This window comes from Bombina bombina, chromosome 1 (assembly GCF_027579735.1).
Source record: "Bombina bombina isolate aBomBom1 chromosome 1, aBomBom1.pri, whole genome shotgun sequence".
NCBI classification, from domain to species: Eukaryota; Metazoa; Chordata; class Amphibia; order Anura; family Bombinatoridae; genus Bombina; species Bombina bombina.
This window is the reverse complement of record NC_069499.1, coordinates 346,759,687-346,784,381: the sequence shown is the minus strand read 5'-3', so window position 1 is coordinate 346,784,381 and position 24,695 is coordinate 346,759,687. Positions and strand designations below refer to the sequence as shown.

The following is a 24,695-nucleotide window of genomic DNA, read 5'->3' as shown; positions in this document are numbered from 1 at the left end:
TAAAACCTAACACCTAACGCATGCGTAATGTCTATCTACCTGTCAACCGCGATCCCCCTCCGAAATCCCTAATAAAGTTATTAACCCCTAAACTGCCGCTCCCGGACCCCGCCGCCACATACATTAACTACCCCCTAATGTGAGCCCCTTACACCGCTGCCACCTACATTAACTACCCCCTAATGTGAGCCCCTTACACCGCTGCCACCTACATTAACTACCCCCTAATGTGAGCCCCTTACACCGCCGCCACCTACATTAACTACCCCCTAATGTGAGCCCCTTACACCGCCGCCACCTACATTAACTACCCCCTAATGTGAGCCCCTTACACCGCCGCCACCTACATTAACTACCCCCTAATGTGAGCCCCTTACACCGCCGCCACCTACATTAACTACCCCCTAATGTGAGCCCCTTACACCGCCGCCACCTACATTAACTACCCCCTAATGTGAGCCCCTTACACCGCCGCCACCTACATTAGCTACCCCCTAATGTGAGCCCCTTACACCGCCTCCACCTACATTAATTACCCCCTAATGTGAGCCCCTTACACCGCCGCCACCTACATTAACTACCCCCTAATGTGAGCTCCTATACCGCCGCCACCTATATTAAAATTATTAACCCCTAATCTAATCCCCCTATACCGCCGCCACCTATATTAAATTATTAACCCCTAATCTAATCCCCCTATACCGCGGCCACCTATATTAAATTATTAACCCCTAATCTATTCCCCCTATACCGCCGCCACCTATATTAAATTAATTAACCCCTAAAATACTAAAATATTCCTACCACTAAACCTAAGTCTAACCCTACAAATAGCCCTGAAAAGGGCTTTTTGCGTGGCATTACCCCAAAGTAAACAGCTCTATTGCCAGCCCTTAAAAGGCTTTTTGCGGGGCTTTGCCCCAAAGTAACCAGCTCTTTTACCAGTCCTTAAAAGGGCTTTTTGCAGGGCATTGTCAGAAAGTAATCAGCTCTTTTGCCTCTAATCTAAATCCCCCTACACCGCCGCCACCTATAATAAATGTATTACCCCCTAATCTAAATCCCCCTACACCGCCGCCACCTATATTAAATACATTAACCCCTAATCTAATCCCTCTACACCGCCGCCACCTATATTAACTATATTAACCCTAATTATATTAGGTTGTATTGGAAATCTGGTCCATGCGGATCAAGTTGGTTTTATGCCAGGTAGAAATGTGTCCAAAATCATACGTCGAGTCTTGACAGTTCTGGATTTTTTCTGGTTAGAAAATAAGGGCAAAACGTGTCAAGAAAGATCTAATATGGCCTTAGTGGCGATCGACGCTGAAAAGGCTTTTGATCTCATTAATTGGGATCACTTATTTTGTTCCTTAGCAACTTTTGGTTTCACGGGTAACTTCCTAACAATGATCCATACAATCTATCAAATCCAATCTCTAATCTATTAATAAATTCTGAACCTTCTCCAGATATTATTCTGGGTAAAGGCACACGACAGGGCTGCCCACTTTCACCTCTCTTGTTTAATTTGGCGTTAGAGCCTTTTGCGGTGAAATTAAGGCAAGACTTATCTGGGATAATGATTGGTAAAAATAAAGCTTCTCTATTTACTTCAAAATGTGCCGCTCCTGATTAAAAGTAAAGATGTAACCTTATTTAATAACCTCACAGCAGGGTTCCTATGGAACCAAAAACGCAGACGTATATCTATACAAAATTTAGCCTTACATACAAACATGGGAGGCTTGGCACTTCCAAATCTTAAATATTATAATTTAGCCATACTAAGTAAATACATTCTCGATTGGATCACGGAATCAGAGTATACAACTAACCTACATTTGGAAATGGAAATTGTATCCCCATTTAGTCTGAGAGCTCTGATTCATTTGGATAAGAAGGAGCTACCTAAATGGCTGGCAAAGATGGGGACTCTGCTGAACCCTATCTTGGCCTGGCATAAATTGTGTCATGAGCTAAGGATTAATTGGAAATCCTCTAAATATCTGCCTATTCAAGGCAACCCTAAATTTCCAGCGGGAATTTCTACTAGGACTTTTAAAGTATGGTTTAATAAAGGATTACAGGATGTGATCCAAATAAGGGATAATAGGCCAGATATAGCTAAATCGTTTCTAGATCTCCAGAGTGAATTCGGGATCCACAAACATAGCTTCTATGCATACTTGCAACTAAGACACTTGTATGAAGAATTGTGGCAGGACAATAAAACTGATTGGAAGCTTGGAGATATTGATATAATAATTAAAATTTACAGACAAGGTATCAGGTCTATTTCTCCCTTATACAATTTATTAATCCAGAAAGCTGGCCAGGCCCGACTTGAAGTTCTAGCTGAGAAATGGAAAATATATTTCCCCCAGCTTACCTCGTTAGAAATCGAAGATAGTTTTAAAAGAATAGGGAAAACTACCAGCATAATATCTTGGAGAGAATCGCATTGCAAACTTCTTAACCTGATATACGTCACCCCTGCACATCTTAAAAAATGGTATCCTCTTGATAATAATGTTTGCTTGAAGTGTGGGAATTTGAATGCAGATATTATGCACTGCTTTTGGAACTGCCCAATAATCTACCAATTTTGGAATAAGATAAATTTCTGGTTAGCTCTCAGTTTAGAAGTCCCATATAAGATAGGCCCATTAGAGGCTTTCCTCCTGTGTAAACCCTCCGATAACAAACATTACAAGACAATCAACACAATCATATTAATTGCCCGTAATATAATTTTATTAAACTGGAAAACTAATAAATTTATATCTTTCCCAAAATATAAATCAATGGTGGCCAATACAATTATTACAGAACAATATTCTAGTGATTTATTTATAGAAGGGAATTTGAAGAAATATCTGCAAAAATGGTTGGGTATAATAAAATCATATTCCCCCTTAATCCAAGAGCAATTAATCTCGGGTATAAAGAAAACAACTTTTTTTGATATTTTGGTGCAGCTAGGTAGTTTACCACCTGAATGGGCATAAAGGTCTTACTACAGAATGTGACTAATCATAAAATACTGGGATATTTGGAATGAGGATGGGGGCGAGAGAAGTGGAGGAATCCTTTTCCCCCCTCCCCTTTTTTTTTTTTTTTTTCTTTTTTCCTTTGTTGAGCGTTTTGTTTTATTTTGTTTGGTTTTAGCTAGTTCGATTTGGGGGGATCAGCAAATATAACAATAAAAACACACCAACAACAACCCAATGTTAATGTAAAATTGAAATAAGAAAAGAAAGTAGTGAGAAAGGGAGAAAAATGCTAGGTAAAGTTAAATTATACATTTAGATAATCAAGCTGATACAAATAGGTATTCATGTTTATTTTCCCTTCCCTTTTCTCTCCTCCTTACGAGTTTTCTGTTATAGTATTTGTTAAGTTTTGTTTCAAATTACCCTGCGTGAAAGAAAAGAAAAAGAGAAAAAAACGAAAGGATTAATATAGTTAATATAGTTATTATATTATGTACATTAACTATATTAACCCTAATTATATTAGGGTTAATATAGTTTATATAGTTATTATATTATATATATTAACTATATTAACCTAATTATATTAGGGTTAATATAGTTAATATAGTTATTATATTATATATGTATGAAAAAGCCCGATACGGGCGAAACCGGTCAGGGGGTTATAGAGCAGATGGGAGCTCTATATATTTTTTAAAAAATTACCTGTAGTAGTTGGCCTGTTTAGGCGGGAAAAATTGATATAAACGCATCGAGTTCTATATATATGACTAACAGTCACTACTTGAATCGTGTAACTTAGTTGTAATTGTGACCACATATTACTGGAATTGACAGAGAGTTACTAGCACTAAGCTATTCATCAGGAGGCAACCTATAGATACCGCTTTGGGGGAATTGTAAACATAGCAGTACTTATAGATATAGAATCCTATCTTACCGGGGGAACTATTTAATGTTTGCTGCTGCATTTGATAACTTTAACTTTACAGACAATATTTCTACAAGTTTGTATCTGATCCTAAAGTAGTGTACACCAAGCACCATATTGCACTCTTAGTGTGACACTGAATCACATAAGGAACGAAATTAATTTAAGGGAGGATACACTAAATATTACAGCAAAGGTGGCAAACATAACTTTCTACCGCAATAGCTATATACATAGCTGCATAATACTGTAGCTACGCACTCACAAGTAAAGTGAATTCCCCCACCTCTTAAGTATAAACATTTAAATGTAACAGCTGATGCATCCTTTTGTTTCAATATCCACTAAGATTCAGTACACTTATATTGACTGAGTCATTAGGTGTAAGAATTATATTACACACTGTTACTGAAAAAGATACATTATCACTATTAGGATTGAACTTAATAGAAGTCTCATATATACTTCCTATTACACAATAACACAATCCTATAAGAATCCCATATGTGAAAGTGGTACCGTGACAATGGGAAAATAATCCTTACGCCAAACACAGAATTACTGATATTTAGACGTATGACCAGCTAGTAAACAAAAACAGATCTTGTGAATATTCTGACACAAATGAGTCAATTGAACCACACAGAGGTTGTAAATAATTTAATGTAATAAGTAAACCTATTAACTGTGAAAAAGTTGAATAAAGAAAATACTCAATACACAACTGAATTCTCATTAATATAATCAAATAACTCAGGATCACAAACTGTCACGTGAGACCTGATTATTCTGAATATCTTAACTCTCTATACTCCAATAAAAGATAAAACAGGAGTGACAGATATTAATAAAGTGAAATTTCTCACATTACTTCTGATGTATATTTTGGAGTTCATTGAACGTTACTAGCATTGAATTCAATTCCAATACCTAGCACAATCTAATAATATATCTAGATACTCAGATATAAGTGCATTTGACACATAAATATCAACACTGGAGTATTTAAATTATTATTGAACAAGTGGCCACATTTATAACTCCCTGCCTAAGCAATTTCCTTCTAAGTACCTATAACACATCAAAGGCTGACAGTAGATTAAGGAATAGGCCTTCTACTTACAGGTTGTTTTTAATTGAGTGTTTTATTTTAATATATCTAATAAAAGTTATATTTTAAATTCCCAATTTCTCCATCATTGGTCCAGGCACAGAGTGCTGTAGGTGCAGTCTTGCAGAGAGGTCTTTCCCTCTCTTTTGGTATAATATATTATTCAACTGCACAGCACCAACTTTTCTGTCACTATAAGCATAGAAACATTAATTTGATTTCAGACTCACTACAATTATAGAAAAGGCTGCCGCAGTGGTGCCACTGTATATCAATTGTGGTAAAAATTAAGTATAATAACCCTATCTAACATCCCTAACTAAATTCTTATTAAAATAAATCTAATTAATATTAATATTATTAATTAAAATATTCCTATTTAAATCTAAATACTTACCTATAAAATAAACCCTAAGATAGCTACAATGTAATTAATAATTACATTGTAGCTATTTTAGGGTTTATATTTATTTTAACTAGGTACAATAGTTAATAACTATTTAATAGCTACCTTGTTAAAATAATTACCAACTTACCTGTAAAATAAATCCTAACCTTAGTTACAAATACACCTACACTATCAATAAATTAAATAAACTACAAATATCTAAACTAAAATACAATTAAATACACTAAACTAAATTACAAAAAATAAAAAAAGATTTCAAGATTTTTAAGCTAATTACACCTATTCTAAGCCCCCTAATAAAATAATAAAGCCCCCCAAAATAAAAAAATGTCCCTACCCTAATTGAAATGACAAAAGTTAACAGCTCTTTTACCAGCCCTTAAAAGTGCTTTTTGCGGGGCATGCCCCAAAGTAATCAGCTCTTTTGCCTGTAAAAAAAACACAATACCACCCCCCAACATTACAACCCACCACCCACATACCCCTACTCTAAACCCACCCAAACCCCCCTTAAAAAAACCTAACACTAAGCCCCAGAAGATCTCCCTACCTTGAGTCGTCTTCACCCAGCCGGGCCGAACTCTTCATCCAATCCGGGCGATGTCTTCATCCAAGCGGCAAAGAAGAAGTCTTCCATCCGGGCGATGTCTTCATCCTAGCGGCAAAGAAGAAGTCTTCCATCCCGGCGATGTCTTCATCCAAGCGGCAAAGAAAAGGTCCTCCATCGGGGGGAAGTTTTCCTCCAATCGGCATCTTCAATCTTCTTTCTTCCGACCTCCGACGCGGAACATCCAGCTGGCCCGACGACTGAAAGACGAATGAAGTTTCCTTTAAATGACGTCATCCAAGATAGCGTCCCTCGAATTCTGATTGGCTGATAGGACTCTATCAGCCAATCGGAATTAAGGTAAGAAAATCTGATTGGCTGGTTCAATCAGCCAATCGGATTCAGGTTCAATCCGATTGGCTGATCCAATCAGCCAATCAGATTGAGCTCGCTATTTAATAGCTACCTTGTTAAAATAATTACCAATTTACCTGTAAAATAAATCCTAACCTAAGTTACAAATAATATTTATTATTTGTAACTTAGGTTAGGATTCATTTTACAGGTAAATTGGTAATTATTTTAACAAGGTAGCTATTAAATAGTTATTAACTATTTAATAGCTATTGTACCTAGTTAAAATAAATACCAAGTTACCTGTAAAATAAATATAAACCCTAAAATAGCTACAATGTAATTATTAATTATATTGTAGCTATCTTAGGGTTTATTTTATAGGTAAGTATTTAGATTTAAATAGGAATATTTTAATTAATAATATTAATATTAATTAGATTTATTTTAATAAGAATTTAGTTAGGGGTGTTAGAGTTATATAGGGTTATTATACTTAATATATATATAATATAATAACTATATTAACTATATTAACCCTAATATAATTAGGGTTAATATAGTTAATATATATAATATAATAACTATATTAACTATATTAACCCTAATATAATTAGGGTTAATATAGTTAATATAGGTGGCGGCGGTGTAGGGGGATTAGATTAGGGGGTAATACATTTATTATAGGTGGCGGCGGTGTAGGGGGATTTAGATTAGAGGCAAAAGAGCTGATTACTTTGTGACAATGCCCCGCAAAAAGCCCTTTTAAGGGCTGGCAATAGAGCTGTTTACTTTGGGGTAATGCCACGCAAAAAGCCCTTTTCAGGGCTATTTGTAGGATTAGATTTAGGTTTAGTGGTAGGGATATTTTAGTATTTTAGGGGTTAATTCATTTAATATAGGTGGCGGCGGTATAGGGGGATTAGATTAGGGGTTAATAATTTAATATAGGTGGCGGCGGTATAGGGGGATTAGATTAGGGGTTAATAATTTAATATAGGTGGCGGCGGTATAGGGGGATTAGATTAGGGGTTAATAATTTTAATATAAGTGGCGACGGTGTAGGAGCTCACATTAGGGGGTAGGTAATGTAGGTGGTGGCGGTGTAAGGGGCTCACATTAGGGGGTAGTTAATGTAGGTGGCGGCGGTGTAAGGGGCTCACATTAGGGGGTAGTTAATGTAGGTGGCGGCGGTGTAAGGGGCTCACATTAGGGGGTAATTAATGTAGGTGGCGGCGGTGTAAGGGGCTCACATTAGGGTGTAGTTAATGTAGATGGCGGCGGGGTCCGGGAGCGGCGGTTTAGGGGTTAATAACTTTATTAGGTGCGGCGGGGTCCGGGGCAACGGTTTAGGGGTTAATACATTTATTATTAGGAGTGAGAGGGGTGATTGCGGATAGAGGGGTACACGTGTCGGGCTATGTTTGGGAGGCGTGTTAGACAGTACGGGAGATTTAATAACTTAGTCAGGTTTTGTAGGCGCCGGCAGTTTCTAAAGTGCCGTAAGTCACTGGCGAATCCAGAAATTTGTACTTACGCAGATTTCTGGACATCGCTAGTTTATCCAACTTACAGCACTTTAGCAATTGCCGGCGGGGTATATTGGATAGCTCGAGTTGCGAGCTGAAACTACGGGCGGCGGGGGTTCAAACTACGATGTATATCGGATCGCGCCCCAATTGATTTGCATCCAATGGAAAAGAAATGATAATGATGTTCGAATGCAAGTTTTGTCTCTTAATAATATCACGTGATTAATAATTTCATATCCTGTTGAGTTATTTTATAATTTACAGGATTAAACTTCTCTAGATACTTAATTGTAATCATGAATGGACATTTTGCTGATCATATTTCATTTGAGTACAGGTTTCTTAGGTTTACAATAATGTGCAATATTTTTTAAAGTTTAAAAACAAACAATAGATGATTGCATAGCACATCTACAAAAACCCTCAGCTATTAGTGTTTCCATTTGAGCAGAGGACTCTGGGTAAGGCTAAGCAAATGAGCTTCACAATACCTCACCTATTTGCTTCTAATTTTACAAACTTTCTAATGCCAGTAGAGAGCTGGTATAGAATGCTTTAAAGCAAAACAGTAATAGAACATTACAGCAAGAGAGAGCTTTTTTTGTAGTTTTTTATTTTTTTTATTATATAATTTGGAGAGTCCAAAAATCCTTCGAACAACAACAGGAGAACTGTTTTCTGATGGACTAGAATAATGTTGTCAAATTGTCCTCATACAAGGTATATGGGGTGTTATTGTGCTACAAATACATTTGTGTGATAAGTGGGTTATTAAAGGGTTTTTTAAATGAATTCGTATATGTCCTAATATAGAAAGAAAAAACATGCTAGGCACTGTGCACAGGAATATTAATTAGTTTGAATGGAGACCCTTAATAGAAATGTTGCCTGTAGAGGAAAAAAATCAATTTGTAATTTTCCGTGTCTAATTAATTGGTGGCAATGTGATCTGATATACCTGTCTTTACCATTACAGGTCGGGTGGTAGGGCTATATTCCCGCTTTGACGTCATAGTAAGTATACTATGGTTTGTGAATCTAATGCCTGCTGAATCAATAATGTCACTTCTAGCACTGCTGTATCAGCAAATAGCAGGGACTCACCTTATGGTATAAACAGAGCACTTTATATTCATCTACCCATTTGTAATTCTCATATTTTGTCTGCTGCTTTGAATTACTGCAATCTCTGGCTTCTAACCTGTTCACTTTACTCCACAGCACCTGGCAGCACAGAAGATATATAACAATCTAGATATAACCGTGGGCGATGCTCTGCGGCTGCGCAGCCTATGTCTGGAGGGTGTTCTTATGTGTTATCCCCATGAAACCCTAGAAACTGTGATTGACCGAATAGTTAGAGAACAGGTACTGTATAATTGTACGGACAGTAAATAGGATGGCAGACTGTTTGATTTAGCCTGTTCATGTATATTGTATAAAATGGATACCTGTACGTTCAAAAATGTAATATTGAAAGAAATTATCGTACTGGGTTAAGTGTGAAAACGTTCTTAATGCATTAATACCTTGTTTGCCACAATTGTTTTTCAATGGCCAGACTCCCTATGCCAAACTTCCCAGACCACTTTTCTTGTTTTTTGGGTCTGATCTTTGGCTAATATTATTATTGTTTATCCAGTGTGTGTTAGTCTTTTGGCTGTTTAATTTGATGCATATTAATGTTAATATTCAGTTGAGGTTATGGTTGGATGGATTGCTATCACTGAAGTCAATGCTGTCCATTTATTGTATTGGTGATTTTTCCAGTATCCAATCTGATATTTTTCAAATATGGAAATGGTGTTATCAATTTTATATTGTGATTGTTGTAATAAGGAAAAAAAAACAGCCAATAAACACAACCATCAAGATTGAAATTGACCCCAAATTGTCTTATCTGTGAATGTCTAGAATTATTTGAGTATCAACAAATATTTACATTTGTTGTTACTAATTGCACAATTTTCATGCTATAATTTAACTTTCACAAGAAAGACTTTATCACCTTTGTTGCAGCATTTCAGAGGTTAAATAAGTGAGTCTTACATGCAAAAGCATTCACAGTCCTTGCTCCAAGCCTTGTTTCAACTTCTCCTTTCCTCAGTGCATCACTTTACTCCTGCAGTTATGATAAGTACATATTTAGCATTGATAGTAATTGTTTGAGTGTATGATGTCCCAGGAGCATACAGGTCCTAAAAGTTCTGGTGAAAGGCAAGGATAACAGACTACCTAAGTATGTTTTAAACAAGGTGGTTTGATCTTACCCATTTTCAGTGTGAGGGCCAGAGGAATTTTTTTTTGCTTTTAGAGGCAGCTGTCTGCCATGCTGTTCTTTGGGGTCTAGGCTTGGGGAGAGATGGTGTATCCTTTTAAGTGGATGGTTGGTTGCAGTCTTGGGGTTTGAGATTCAGTTCCTTGCAGAAGTTCTCCATATCCCCAGGGTCTGTACATGTTTTCCTTTGGCCTTCCCATGTGAGCTGGAGATGACATGAATCCCTATCTGTATGGAATGCTGTTTTTCCGTAGCAAGGTGGTGAGGGGAGCAAATTCCCTTTGGCATTGTAAAGTTCTTAGTGAGAGGTCAGCGTAGATGGATAAAGGTGATCATTGGAAGCATAGTGGAGAGGAGTTCCTCGCTTTTTTCATGATGTCTTCTTTTTGCTGGAAATCCTGAAATTTTATGATCAGATCGCAGGGTGGAAGGCCATCTTTGGGCCTTGGTCTCAAGGCTCTGTGGTATCTGTCTATAGCTATTGGTGATGTGTAATTTGGACCTTTGAGAAGTTTAAAGAGATCTTGCAGGTAGGAGTGAAGGGTTTCTGTGGTGGCAGCTTCTGGAATTCCTATGATTCTTATGTTTTGTCGTCTGTCGTCTACTCCTGTTTTCTATATCTTCCAGTTTATCTTAGAGCTGGGAGATTACAGTATTTTTTGCTTGTACATTCTGGAGGAGATTCGCTGTTTCTAACTGGTGTGATTCAGATATTCTACCTGGTCTCCAATTTCATGCATTTCATTGCAAAGTTCAGAGACTTCCTCTTTAATTCAGGATTTGACCTGTGTGATCAGTTTTGTAAAGTCTTGTTTTGAGGGTAGCGATTCTAGAAATAATTGTGAGACTTGCATGGTGTTGGGGTTGGGGTTTTACACTGTCTTGGAAAGCTGTGGAATGGTATCTGTTGATTCCAGATTTTCTGCTTGAGGTGATGGATTCTCAAGAGGCTTGAAAAAAATATTTATTGAGGTGGTGGCGTTATGGCGGCTTTTAGGGGCTTTATCTAGTTTGGATTGTCTCTTAGGTGACATGTCTCTGTTGCAGTGGGTTGCCATGCAGGGGTAGAGTAACTATAGAAATTGTGCCCACTGTGGGGTCAGTTGTTGTTAGGCAACAGTTATGGGGAGGGTGCCCTGGTACAGTGCTGGTATAAGGCTTCTCTTTAAAAATGCACCTTGTGGTGTGTATTGTATAGAAGAAGTTAAGGCAGCCTTAAATGTAGAGATTAGTCCAACCTGGTTTTCATAATTTGATGTGGTAAAAAAGTTAGATTTGTACCCAGGTCAGGTGTAGAGGTAGAGCTGGAGAAGTGTCAGATTAGCTCATGTTAAAGCATTTAAGCTAGATAATAAATGTATAAGGTCGTGACCATGTGTATGGTGATTTATTTTTAGCCTTGTAAGGTTTGAATATAGAAAAAATACCTCAATGGGTGCTTAAATGTGTTTCTTGCTCAGCATGGTGTGTCCCTGTGCTGTCGAGATCTTTGATGGTGTTGCTGAGTAGGCCTTGGGTGCACAGGAGCCTCGATTTGTGACCTTAGCTATGTGAGGCTTAATCACATCTGTCTCTTTGTGTTGGAGCTTGAGCTTACCTCCAATATTTGGGTGCTTCTCAGGCATACGATTTGTACCAATAATGGCAGAGTGGAGCTGGGGCCTAAATTTACGGGTGGTGCCCGCCCGCGCAGCAGGTGAGCGGTCACATGTGTTTGGAGCCCCTGTGCTCCTGCTGTGATGGCAGCTCACTCTCCGTGCCAAGGATGGCAAAGGTGCTCCGGTTTTTGGCTAAGTCCCTAATAGGCCAGAGAGAAGCCGGGGCCTGGATTAGTTGCCGGTATTCAGCCGTGACGTGGAGGTGCGATCACAGGTGTTTTGAGCTCCCTTTTTCCTCTTACATGGAGGGTTTATATTTGTAAGGGGATTATGCCTTATTTGGCTGTTAAGGCTGTTCTTTTTAGCAGGTTTTGTCAGAAGGATCTAGGGCGATCCTTTAGGAGCTCACCTAAGGTGCGGCCATGCTCGTCAACAGCTGGTTCTGCCCCCCTACCTATGTATGTTTTATAAATTGAGATTGTTGACTGCTGCTGTTATCAGAGATTAATCAGTTCATTTGGTGGCTTCTTTTGTTCTTGTGGAGATTAAAAATAAACTTGGTAGTTTTCAAGGATTCTGATCATAGTTTTCCAGGGGCGTTTCCTCAATTCATCACTTTGTCAATGAACTATCACTCAGTTGTTGACAGGCTTAAATCTTTCAGTTATTGTTAGAGGGTCTTCTGTGACATCCATTCCTCTTCATATGACTCTTTTTCTTCTCCTTAGTATATGGGCTCCTCTGATAATTCCTGTTAGCCCTTTATCTTAAATGGACAGTCTAGTCAAAATAAAACTTTCATGATTCAGATAGAGCACGCAATTTTAAACAACATTCCAATGTACTTTAATTACCAAATTTGCTTTGTTCTCTTGGCATTCTTTGTTGGAAGCTTAACCTAGGTAGTCTCATATGCTAATTTCTAAGCCCTTGAAGGTTGCCTCTTATCTCTGAATATTGACAGTTTTTCACAGTTCGACAGCGCTAGTTAATGTGTGCTGTATAGATAACATTGCGCTCATGCCCGTGGAGTTCTTTATGAGTCAGCACTGATTGACTAAAATGCATGTCTGTCAAAAGAACTGAAATAAGGCGGCAGTCTGCAGACACTTAGATACAAGGTAATCACAGAGGTAAAAAACATATTAATATAACTGTGTAGGTTGTGCAAAACTGGGGAATGGGTAATGAATGGATTATCTATCTTTTTACACAATAACAAGTCTGGAGTTTCCAATCTTTTTATTGGGAAAAAGGATTGAAATAGCGAAAAAGTTTTTCCATACAGACATGAAATATCCATTAAATGACATACAAAGTACTTTTGTCTTTATCAGTGTCCACATATTAATTTCCATATCTTTCCAGTATGTTCCTTTACTTCTTTCCTTTTTCCTTTTCTTTATAATATTTCTTTTTGTTAAACATCTTTTGAACCAATAAAATATTAGAAAATAGTTTTGTAGTAAATAAAAAGCATTGTGTGTGACTTTTTTTCGCGTATCATTAGCTTCAACGCCACTTAGACTGTTCCTTTTAATGAGGAGTTATAGAGTAGCATTTCCAAGCTTGTATCTAGTTTAAACAGCACTATCACTCTACCCTCTCTGATTTGCAAAGTTATGAAGAGCTTTTTAAGGATGATGCAGCCATTACCAGAATACACACTATTATTACTGCCAAGAATGCGTCCTCATTAAATAGATACCATGGTTTGATGGTCTGTATCTGCTTTGATAAAATAGTTTGTTGGTTCTATATATAGACCAGCTGTTGCTGGTGCTAGTGCTGCTAGGGCTGAAAGTGGGCAAATTTTTTGTTTTGACAAAATTGGTTCTAGCAGAGTTAGTTGTAGCCCTGTTTGGTAGTTGTGTTGGATTTTGTTTTACAAACACGCTAACACACACAAATATTGTCAAATTGAGTGTATGTGTAGATATATATATATATATATATATATATATACTTACGTTTGCTACATCACAGTGACTGTTCTCACCAGGACATATGATTGGTTTAACTGGAGATACAGGGGCCATGTGTCTGATCTGAGGTATCACTCAGAGATACAGCTTTAGTAAATAGACTGCTAGAGCCAATGGATTTGATCTGAGGCTTCATGTAGCAAGCATAATGGGATCTGAAGGGCCACACATCTGGTTTAAAATCTTACTGAAGCACATAGTTTGCAAATGTTTGTTACTGTATTTGGTGAAATTGATACCCATGCAGTTTTAGTAGAGACTGTTATTATTATTTACCATAAGTTATATGTGTAGGATAATACATGTTTATTTAATGACTAGCTCAAGGGATCTCTGCGACTCCTTACTTAGATCGTATTCAGTTAACAGTTGCATCTACAACCTCTTTGTTTGTCATGTTTACCTACAATGACAGGTATATTCAGCCAAAAGCTCTCTAGTGACAAGATAATACAGGGTATGGTTATGGACACACAATTGTTTTACATTATTCTTCCAGAATAAGGGGATTTGCAGACAAGGAATGTTAATGTGATGTATTGTGTCAGGTCATGTGAATACATCATAGTCATAGACCTAATGGTGGCCACCTTAAAGATGATTCATTATGCAAAGTTTTACATAAAACTGGATCACTTGTGTTTCCCGGCACACTTTTAATATTCTGTGTGTTTGTTGCTTGATAATTCATCCATCTTGTCACATGAGGTCACTTGCTCAGTAAGTGAAGAGCAGATATTCCTAAGGCATTTTCTATGTTCAAATTTGTCTTTGGTATCAACAGATGCTGGGCACTGTTTAGAATAACCTCAGTGCCCAGGTATGATCACACTGTGATGCTGCTGGTATATGACTTGAGGTTGAAAGCTCCTTTTTAGGTGAAGGTGCATTCTTCATCACTAGATATTCTTCCTGAGTTCATCATGAAGCAGCTGCAGTTACACAACTTTGTTAGGCAGCCACTTCCTTGTATCTTTCACAAATTGTTATCAGTTTAATGTGTTTGCAGGCAACTTTGTGAGTTTGTGTTTCTTTTGATCTGTTCTTTGTCTAGAGGCCAAACTGCTCTTTCTTCTTTCAATCTTTAAATAGCTCCTGGCTTGGCCATATGTGAACTGAAGCCAGCAGGAATAAGAGGGACATATGTAATGGGGGGAGCTGAAGATGTTGAGATGTTTCTACCTATTCTAATAGGCACAAGGCACTATAGTATTATGGTACTGCTTCAAGACAGAACAAACTGATTTACAAGTGCAATTTTTTAAATAGCTATATATTTTGTCAAGTTTGGCTGGGATTTTTGAAACAACTCTGTATTCCTATATTCATCTGCATGTGTGTGTGTATATATAAACAGTGTGTAAATTATACTATAATAAAAATGTTATTGGAATACATCATATAGTCAGAAACAACTTCTGCTCAGACTGGGATTAAAATAGAGGAGACACCGCTTACTGACCCTGTTTACTTAGGAATTAATTACATATCAATCTACTGAGATAAACATACTTGTTAGTCTAATTGAAATCACATATTGAGTATATAAATAAATCTTCCTACTGCTTTAAATAACTTTATGTTGATGGGTAGATTTTATGCTAAACTAATTACTGATTTTTCAGTTTGTTTTGCCTTTTTACAATATATTTAAATAACATCTTAAACCCCTATCCAATTTTTTCACATTATTTCATGTTTTTTTCTCTCTGTCACATTGTCACTTTCTCCTTTGCCATCTCATGGTCTGTTACATGTCCTGTATGGTGCTCTCTACTCATTACTCTCTCTGAGCATCGTTGCCACCCTGTCTGTGCCTCTGATGTTCTCATATATCCTTTCCATGCCCGTCTCCTCCACATCCCTTCTTTACAATACAGGTTCATCGTCTAGTGCTGGTGGATGAAGAGCATCGCCCCTGTGGAATTGTGTCCTTGTCTGACATTCTCCAGGCCCTGGTGTTAACTCCCGCAGGTATTGATGCCCTTAATTCCTAACCGTGCGAAGGCTCTTTTCTACCTTCACCCTGCACCTCCTCTTCCTCTCTGAGGCACAGGTACGCTCCCTATATCACTAGACAGGAGCAAACATCGGTGTGCATCAAATTGTCTGCACTGGTTTGTCCATCTGTGCACCTGATACCTTAGTAGGTCACCGCTGACCTATTCCCAATGCAGCTTTTCTGTCCACTGTCTCCTGCTTACTCTGTTGTTTCAATTTTCCCATTGTATTTCTCTGTGTAGCACAATCCCAATGCTTTTATGCTTATTTAAGTAAACCAAACATATCACATTTTTTAAGAGAACTTGTAAAATCCAAATTGAACGCTAAGCTTATTTTTAATATTTAGAGTAACGGTTAAGATAAATTTTTGACAACAAGAAAATTAAAGAGAAATAACAATTACAGGAGGGGAAAGGCTCATTCGGTCACTTTAATTGTATTTAGGTTTCTTCTGCTACTGAACCTGCCTCATGCTGCGTTTGTTGCAGCGTAGCATTTGTGGCAATACACATGTAATAACAACAGCTCATTGTAAGGTCACCTATGTCAATAACAGATAATAATAGCTTAAAAGACTTCTAAAATGTTTTTATAATAATAGTAATTATTTTGGAAGCATAAAGTTAGTTGATTTAGATGACCATATTCCTCACAGCTGATGTACAGAGCATTCACAACTTCAAAACAGAACTCTGGCAGGTCCGTTGAAGATTGTAATCGATGAAGAGATTATCAAAATGTATGAATAATGTGTTGGTGCATCCATTAAATTTATATTTTTTTATAGAAATACTTGAAATACCTATGTTCTTCACATGGAAAAAATGTTTTTATTTTTAAAAATATATTTATATGTATTATGTATGTGTGTGTGTCTATGTATGTATGTGCGTGTGTGTATATATATATATATATATATATATATTTATTTATATATATATATTCATACATATTTTACAAAAAAATATTCAGATATATATAGACATATCTATTTAAAAGTGAAGAACATAGGAATGTGAAGTATTCCTAAGGCACCATCGGCTTTAGCGCAGTTGATCTAGCTCAGTTTCTGGTTAGTGCTAAACAATAAAAAGGAAAAAGCATTCTTTAGCGCGTCCTATAGAAGTCTATGGGAAGAGGGAATTAGTGCAGTCTCAATATCCAAAGTCATGAAGTTAGCATGCCTGAGTCTTTAGCTTGCGCATTAACTTTTTACTTTCAACTTGTAATACCAACACTAAAACGAGCACAATTTTTTACCTATAGCGCAGTTACCGCTCATGTTTGTTATCGCTCTTCTTGTAATCTAGCTCTGTATTGGGGCTGCTGCAATTGAACAATATGGTGTGGATAAGGATGGGCGAATGTGTTTATATTCTAATTCGAATGTTAGAACGAATGTTATTGTAGAAATTCGATTTACATAATAGAATGTTGATATGAACAAATATTCTTATAAATTCTATTATCAAATGTTATTTACAGTTTTGGAATGTCACATTCGAATTCGAATATTACATTTATAAAACACAGTATTAGACTAGAAATAATATTTCAAATTTGAATGTGACATTCAAATTCGAATGTCACATTCAAATTTGAATATTACATTTAAAAAAAAACATTATTAGACTAGAAATACTTTTTTGAATTTGAATGTGACATTCAAATTCGAATATTACTTTTATTAAACACAGTTGTAGACTAGAAATACTATTTTGAATTTGAATGTTACATTCAAATTCGAATGTGACATTCAAATTCAAATATTACATTTAAAAAACACAGTATTAGACTAGAAATACTATTTTGAATTTGAATGTAGCATTCAAATTTGAATATTATCTTTATTAAATACAGTTGTAGACTAGAAATACTATTTTGAATTCGAATGTTACATTCAAATTTGAATGTCACATTCAAATTCGAATATTACATTTCGAAATTGAATGAATACATAGCTAAACATTCTATTATTCAAACAAATATTTTCGAATTTTATTGAAAAATTTGAAAACGAAAATTCCAAAATAGAATGTTCGAATTTTATATAAACATTCAAAATTCGAACGAACAAATGTATCAAAATAATTTGAAATTTCACATTTTTAGAAACATTCACCCATCCCTAGGTGTGGATTTGTTTTTTGTTTTACTTTTGATAAAACACTAATGAAAGTTTCACAAGTAGGTGACACTGAGGTAAAGATAAATTTTTGATCTTTGCTGCAATGATTGTGGGCAGTAGGTCAGTTGACCCAGAAATGACCCAGTAAATCTGGATTTTGTTTTCTAAATTTGAGTCTCAGCACATGAAGACCCTGATGTTTTAAGCCCCAACTGGGGCAATTAGACACGATCCAAATTGTGCAACACTATTGAGATGCCTTGCTTCCTCAACTATTGCCTCTTACCCTCCCTGGTATTGTATATCACATATCATGGCTACCCTTTTTCTGACACCTGTCTAAACAGTGCTAAACTTCAATGTAACAGAAGACCACAGATAAAGAAAAACACAGAAAAAACATTCTGGCAATAGAGTAAAATCAAAAGCCACAACGACCTCTGTGGTGGACGTACTGAACTGCACACAATATTATTAAACTAAATACACCCTAAATTGAACTAGGGACAAACTTAAAAGGCAGGGACAGGAAGCCAAAAAACATGACTGTCCCAGAAAAACGGAACAGTTTGAATTCCCATCACTTCAAAGCTTATGATAACGTGTTGACACCCTGGCAACTTGGGACAGTGATCATTTTTAGCCTATGCAAATTGGGGTAAGTAATCTCCTTCTAGTAGGGCACCTCTCTGGATTTTGCATTAAGTTCTACTTCATAATTACAAAAAATGAATTATAAATAAAAGAGACAATTGATCATTGTGTGCTGCTCACCCTATCACAAAATCTCCCTTAAAGGGACATTAAACACTAAATACACGCTAGATCGAATGATGCATTCAAAGAAAAGATTAGTCCATGACTAACATGTAGATGTATTTTTTAAAGTTTCATTAGTTGTTTAAAAAGTGACAAAATAAGTGTAAAGTTTTAGTGTCTATAAAACACTGGGAGCTGCCATGTTGTAACTTGTGTTACCTTCTCTGCTGTGGCCAATTAGGGACAATTATAAATAGGTCACTAGAGTGTGCAGCCAATGGCTGTGTGGAATAGAACAGTGTGCTGCACTTCCTTTTCTAACAGGAACGGAAAATCTCACAATTTCAGAATGGAATTACAGGCAAAGAGGACAAAATAAATAATGAAATTATATTGCAGAGTTGTTTTATATATACAATTTATCATTTTATATTACCATCTCAAAGTGTTTAATGTCGCTTTAAAGTCTACAACACTCAGACCTCTGTTGTTTTCCTTAATTAATGATCTTTGAATTTTATACAATAACAAAATAAACTAATGGTTCATGATGCAGAAAAGCTAGAAATAGGAGTTAGAAGATAAGGTCTTCAACTAGTAACCCCCGGATGTTTGTAGTCAGCTGCTTGCACCCCCCTCCCCCCCATGTTATGGTCTGGAACTTCCTCTTCCTGGGTGGAGGAACAGTAACAAAAATGATTAACAGTAAATGAAACAGAAGAGAGGAAAAATAAACAGCGACACAATATGGTTCACAAGGTTAACATAAAGATTAGATGTGTGTTTTTTATTATATGTAATATTCATGAACATAGTGGGTACCTATTATCTTGAGATAGGGATTTAAGTTTTGTTTGGGATGGAGGGGGTGTAAAGGTTGAAATGTAGAATCTATTTAATTGTATGCAGTGCTTTCAGTTACATTTATAGTTCTGGTGAAGAGAAGTGTTGGCTTTTTGTTCTGAAATGAAGCTAAGAGCTTCATAGACATTGTAGGTGTCTAATATTCCTAGACATCAACAAGTGGAACAATAGTGACAGCTTGATACTCTAGGACAAGGAAGGTGTAGGATACAGGTTTATCAAGATATAGAAGGAAGAACAGAGATCAGATCTTCTGGAAAACCCAACCATTTTTAAAGGGTGTTCCTTCTTCAGCTGTAAATACAATTAACTCTTATCTACTGCTTGCTTGAGCAAACATTCCCTTTAAAAGCAACTCACAAAATGGAGGAGCCACCCACACATGTTTTAGAAACCAAACAGAGAGAGTTTATAGAAATATGCAGTAGAATCCAAAATGGTTAAGAGAACAGTCATATAAAACCTTTTTATACTGAAAATTATTTTTGTTAACAATGACTGACAAAGCATCCTTCTAGCATTGGTTCTGTAGTGACATACAGTATATTTATATTGTTTACTAGGAGTATTAAACATTGTTTGTGTCCTCATATGTTTTCACTTTATTCGTGCAGGTATAGACCGTAATACCTTGTGATGGCACTGGCGGCCGGAGTGAACAGACAACCAAGTCTTCCAGGATTTTCGGAGGCTCAGGGTAGTCGCTGTTGTCAAGAAGGGGATGTAAGACATTTTCAGTGCTTGAACCCTCCAGCAAAGGCGAGGAAACAAATCAGTGATACAAGGAATAGCCACATATACCTTGAATGCTGCTCTCCATGGATGGAGATTTCAGAGAATGTGAATTCAGTGACTGTGGTAAAAACCGCAGCCATTCAGTGACTTATATTCACCCTAGGATCTGCGCTACATATTTGAATACTTTTCTCATTTCAGTAGCAAGAGCCTCTTCTTTCCTGCAAGCTGTGCCAGAGATTTTGAAAGCAAGCCAGGCCCAATCCTAATGTATCAGGCTACTACTGCTGTCTCCTGAGAACTGCTAACTTGCATTTCTCCAAATGTGATACAAATAGCCATCTCTGCTCCCTCTTATCTGCTCATAATCCTTCGGTTCCTCTTATTACCACAATTTCTTGTCTTACTGGATGAATGCATCTGTCTTCTATATGACAAGTTTCCTTAATACCCCTTTCCCACATGTTCCATGATCTTCTACCAAATCCTCCCCTTAAAGGGATAGTAAAGTCCAGATTAAACTTTCATGATTCAGATAGCGCTTGCATTTTTAAAAAAACTTTCTAATTTACTTTTATCATCAAATTTGCTTTGTTCTCTTGGTATTCTAAGTTGAAAGCTAAACCTAGGTAGGCTCATATGCTAATTTCTAAGCCCTTGAAGGCTGCCTCTTATCTGAATGCATTTGACAGCTCTTCACAGCTAGATGGCGTTAGTTTATGTGTTTCATATAGATAACATTGTGCTCATGCACGTGGAGTTATTTAAGAGTCAGCACACATTGCCTGAAATACAAGTATGTTAAAAGATCTGAGATAAGGAGACAGTTAGCAGAAGCTTAGATACAAGGTAATTACAGAGGTAAAAAGTTTATTTCTATGACAGTGTTGATTATGCAAAACTGGGGAATGGTGAACAAAGGGATTATCTATCTTTTTAAACAATAACATTTGTGATGTTTACTATCCCTTTAACATCTTATTTTTGTGTTTCCTAAGCCTTCCCCCCCCCCCCTCTTTACATACGCCACACTAGCCCTCCCTTGCGAAAAGGGAACATTCTATACAAGTTAGTGCTTATAGGAATATTTCATCCTGTTTATAAGGTATGTGTTATAGTATAGAGGGTTTTAGCACCCATGTGTTAGACTGTTCTTCAAGCACTGACTGATTAGCAGCATTAGGAATTAGGGGCATAGAGATTTACCCAGTAAAACGTGTTAGTAGGGTGCTGCATGTAGCTGTATAAAAAATACAGTAGAGAGATAATTTCATATTTTTACACTGAGTACATTTGCTTTCAGTGTTTATCTGTATATATGTGTCTTTGTATCTGTCTGTCTATCATCTATTATGTAAATAGATATAAATATAGATTTTTGTTTTTACTGTACATGGAAGGGAGTCACTGCAGTCAGTGTCAGAACTGTAATCCATTCTCTGTTTAAGCAGAAGGTCTGCATCTGTCACTGTCTGCAGCAGCCATACTCTATTTACAGTCATCTAGTTGTGCAATTTATTTAAGAGGATGCAGCTCCCTCTACTGGCTGTATTTTGTAACAACCTGCTTGCTAAATAAGAGAGACCGTTAAAGGGACAGTGTACTGTAAATTTGTCTCCCTTTTAATATGTTCTGAATAATCAGTTTTAGCTGCTGGAGTGTATTAAGTTGTTTACAAATAACTCTATTACCTTTATTTTGTTATTTTACCAGTTTTTCCTGTTGAAACCTCATTCAATACTAAATTTTTTAATTCTGTGGTAATGGCTACAGAAAAGCTATGTAAGAAAATGGCAAATCAAAGAAATTGACCTCCCAGTGGGGGGTGGGAGAGAAAGCCCAGGCTTTTTTTAAGAATGTTCATGAACTAGTTTTAAATACAATAAATCTGCTGCTTGCCTGAGTACACTGTCCCTTTAAACTTAAATTTAAAAAAAATCCATAAAACATTAAAACACTTTTTGATGAAAAAGGTAAAGTGAAAGATATTTAAGTTCATATAGAATCAAAACAGTATATTTGTGCACAGCATTACCCCGAGGACAGATAGCTTTATAGCTGATAAAGGCACCGCCAAAAGCTCTATTGGTGGGAAGGGATAGAAAGCAAGACATAGTTTTAGTCTGTAGACGATCGTCTGTCCAAAATACAAATATTTTAAATACGTTTTTAAATATCCTTCTTTTAAAGGGACAGTCTAGACCCAATACATAATTTTGTTTGCTTATTTTTACATACCAGACAAGCATCCTGAAACTGGTCCCACATCTATAAGCATCTATTAATCTATTTGTGATTCTGATAGAGCATGCAATTTTAAGCAACTTTCTAATTTACTCCTATTATCAATTTTTCTTCGTTCTCTTGCTATCTTTATTTGAAAAAGAAGTAATCTAAGCTAAGGAACCAGCCAATCTTTAGTTCAGACCCTGGACAGCACTCGTTTATTGGTGGGGGAATTTATCCACCAATCAGCAAGAACAACCCAGGTTGTTCACCAAAAATGGGCAGGCATCTAAACTTACATTCTTGCTTTTCACATAAAGATACCAAGAGAATGAAGAAAATTTGATAATAGGAGTAAATTAGAAAGTTGCATGCTCTATCTGAATCACATGGTGGCCATGTTTGTTAGCAGCCAAAAAATGGCCACCAAGCTCCGCCCACCTATATTTTGGTATGTAAAGTTTCTCCAATCACTATTGACTCTTAAATATGTTTTCCTACTCACATACGCTGATTTGTTCATGTGAAATTTGAAAAAGGGACATTGTACACTAGATTTTTCTTTGCATAAATATTTTGTAGATGATCCATCCAGTGTTTCTGTAACAATGTATAGTTTTGCTTATTTTTTAATAACATTGTGCTGATTTTTAGGCTCCTAACCAAGCCCCAAAGTATCAGATGTAGATGTCTACAGATTTCTTCTTGCTCCTGTTATTGTAATGGTTCTTTTCATATGCAGTGGAGGGTCTGCTTTTCCTGCTTTCTCAGCCTCTTTCAGTGGGTGTCCCAGCCTAACCTCATGCTAATGTGCACTTCTAAACTGTTATACAAGAAAACAGCTAACTGGACAAAAAAAAAAAGATGTGGGCGGAGCTTGGTGGCCATTTTTGGCTTTTAACAAACGATCATTATTTAAATGTTTCATGTACTTCTTACAAGCTTATAGATGTGGAACCTGTTACAAGATGCTTGTGTGGTATGTAACAATAACTACTAAAGAATAAGTATTGGGTCTAGACTGTCCCTTTAAGCAACTTTCCACTTTACTTATATTAGCAATGTTGCTTAGTTCTCTTGGTATCCTTTGTTAAAGAGTAATCCTAAGTGAACTCAGGAGCGTGCATGTGTCCTTAGAAATCTGGCAGCAGCGTTTCCAAAAAATGTATAGCAATGTTCTACATAGTTGCAAACTCTGCTGCCACAGTGTCTGTAGCATTCTTTGACAGCAGTGTTTGTAACTATGTATAACATTGTTATAAACATTGTTGCAAACACTGCTGCCAGATGGTTCAAACACATGCACGCTCCTGAGCTTACCTAGGATTATTGTTTATCAAAGGATAGCAAGAGAAATAAGCAAATTTTATGATAGAAGTAAATTGGAAAGTTGTTTAAAATTGTATTTCTATTGGATCCATTTAAAGGGACAGTAAAGTAAAAATTGAACTTTCATGATTCAGATAGGGCATGCAATTTTAAACAACTTTACAATTTACTTTTATCATCAAATTTGCTTTGTTCTGTTGGTATTCTTTGATTTCTTATTAGCTTTTCACAGCTAGTTTATGTATGTCATATAGATAGCATTGTGCTCGCTCCCGTGGAGTTATGCATGAGTCATCACTAAATGGCTGAAATGCAAGTTTGTAAAAAGTACTAAGATAAGTGGGCAGCCTACAGAGGCTTAAATGATAAAAGCCAATCCTAGAGGAAAAAAGTATATTAATATGATAGTGTTGGTTATGCAAAACTGGGGAATGGGTTATAAAGGGATTATCTATCTTTTTAAACAATAATAATTGTCAGATATACTGTCCCTTTAAATGTAATTTTGAATGTACTGTCCCTTTAATGTTACACTGGGATGTTACATGCTCATGTCACTAGCAGGTCTTTAGCTTGTGAGTTGTGTAACTGTTGAGCGGTTTCACTGATCTGCTAGATGGAATGCTGTGTGTTCTGTACTCTTGGACAGCTCAAGAAATATTTAACAAATAAAAACTACTTGTGCACTTTTTCTAATGACTGAATGTTTTTTTCCCTCTTGCATTTAAATACAGTTACTAAATGTCCATTACATTATTGGAAAAACATAAAATTGTTGTATTTACAATTCATTTGCATTGCTGTATTTGAGTTCTGCTTTCTCAAGTGGAAGTTTGTCCTAAAATGTCTTCAAAACACAATTAAGCTGATGATGACTTCTAAGCGTATGAATGATGGGTAATA

The 24,695-nt window shown here is 36.5% G+C and overlaps 1 protein-coding gene across 3 annotated transcripts in view; it reads left to right on the top strand.

Moving 5' to 3' along the window:
• Nucleotides 1-24,483, top strand: part of PRKAG3 (protein kinase AMP-activated non-catalytic subunit gamma 3) — a 103,899-nt gene extending 79,416 nt beyond the window's left edge. The window contains exons 10-13 of one of the 3 annotated variants that reach the window (XR_008400103.1): nt 8,863-8,900; nt 9,108-9,254; nt 15,628-15,803; nt 20,117-24,483. Coding sequence is in view for 2 of the 3 variants with exons in the window: in XM_053698156.1 (XP_053554131.1) it covers nt 8,863-8,900; nt 9,108-9,254; nt 15,628-15,721; nt 20,117-20,139 (302 nt within the window). In the remaining variant the exon portion in view is untranslated. The remainder of the gene's footprint in view (nt 1-8,862; nt 8,901-9,107; nt 9,255-15,627; nt 15,804-20,116) is intronic. The other 2 variants (XM_053698156.1, XM_053698157.1) reach the window with 2 other exon arrangements.
• The last annotated feature ends 212 nt before the right edge of the window (nt 24,484-24,695 follow it).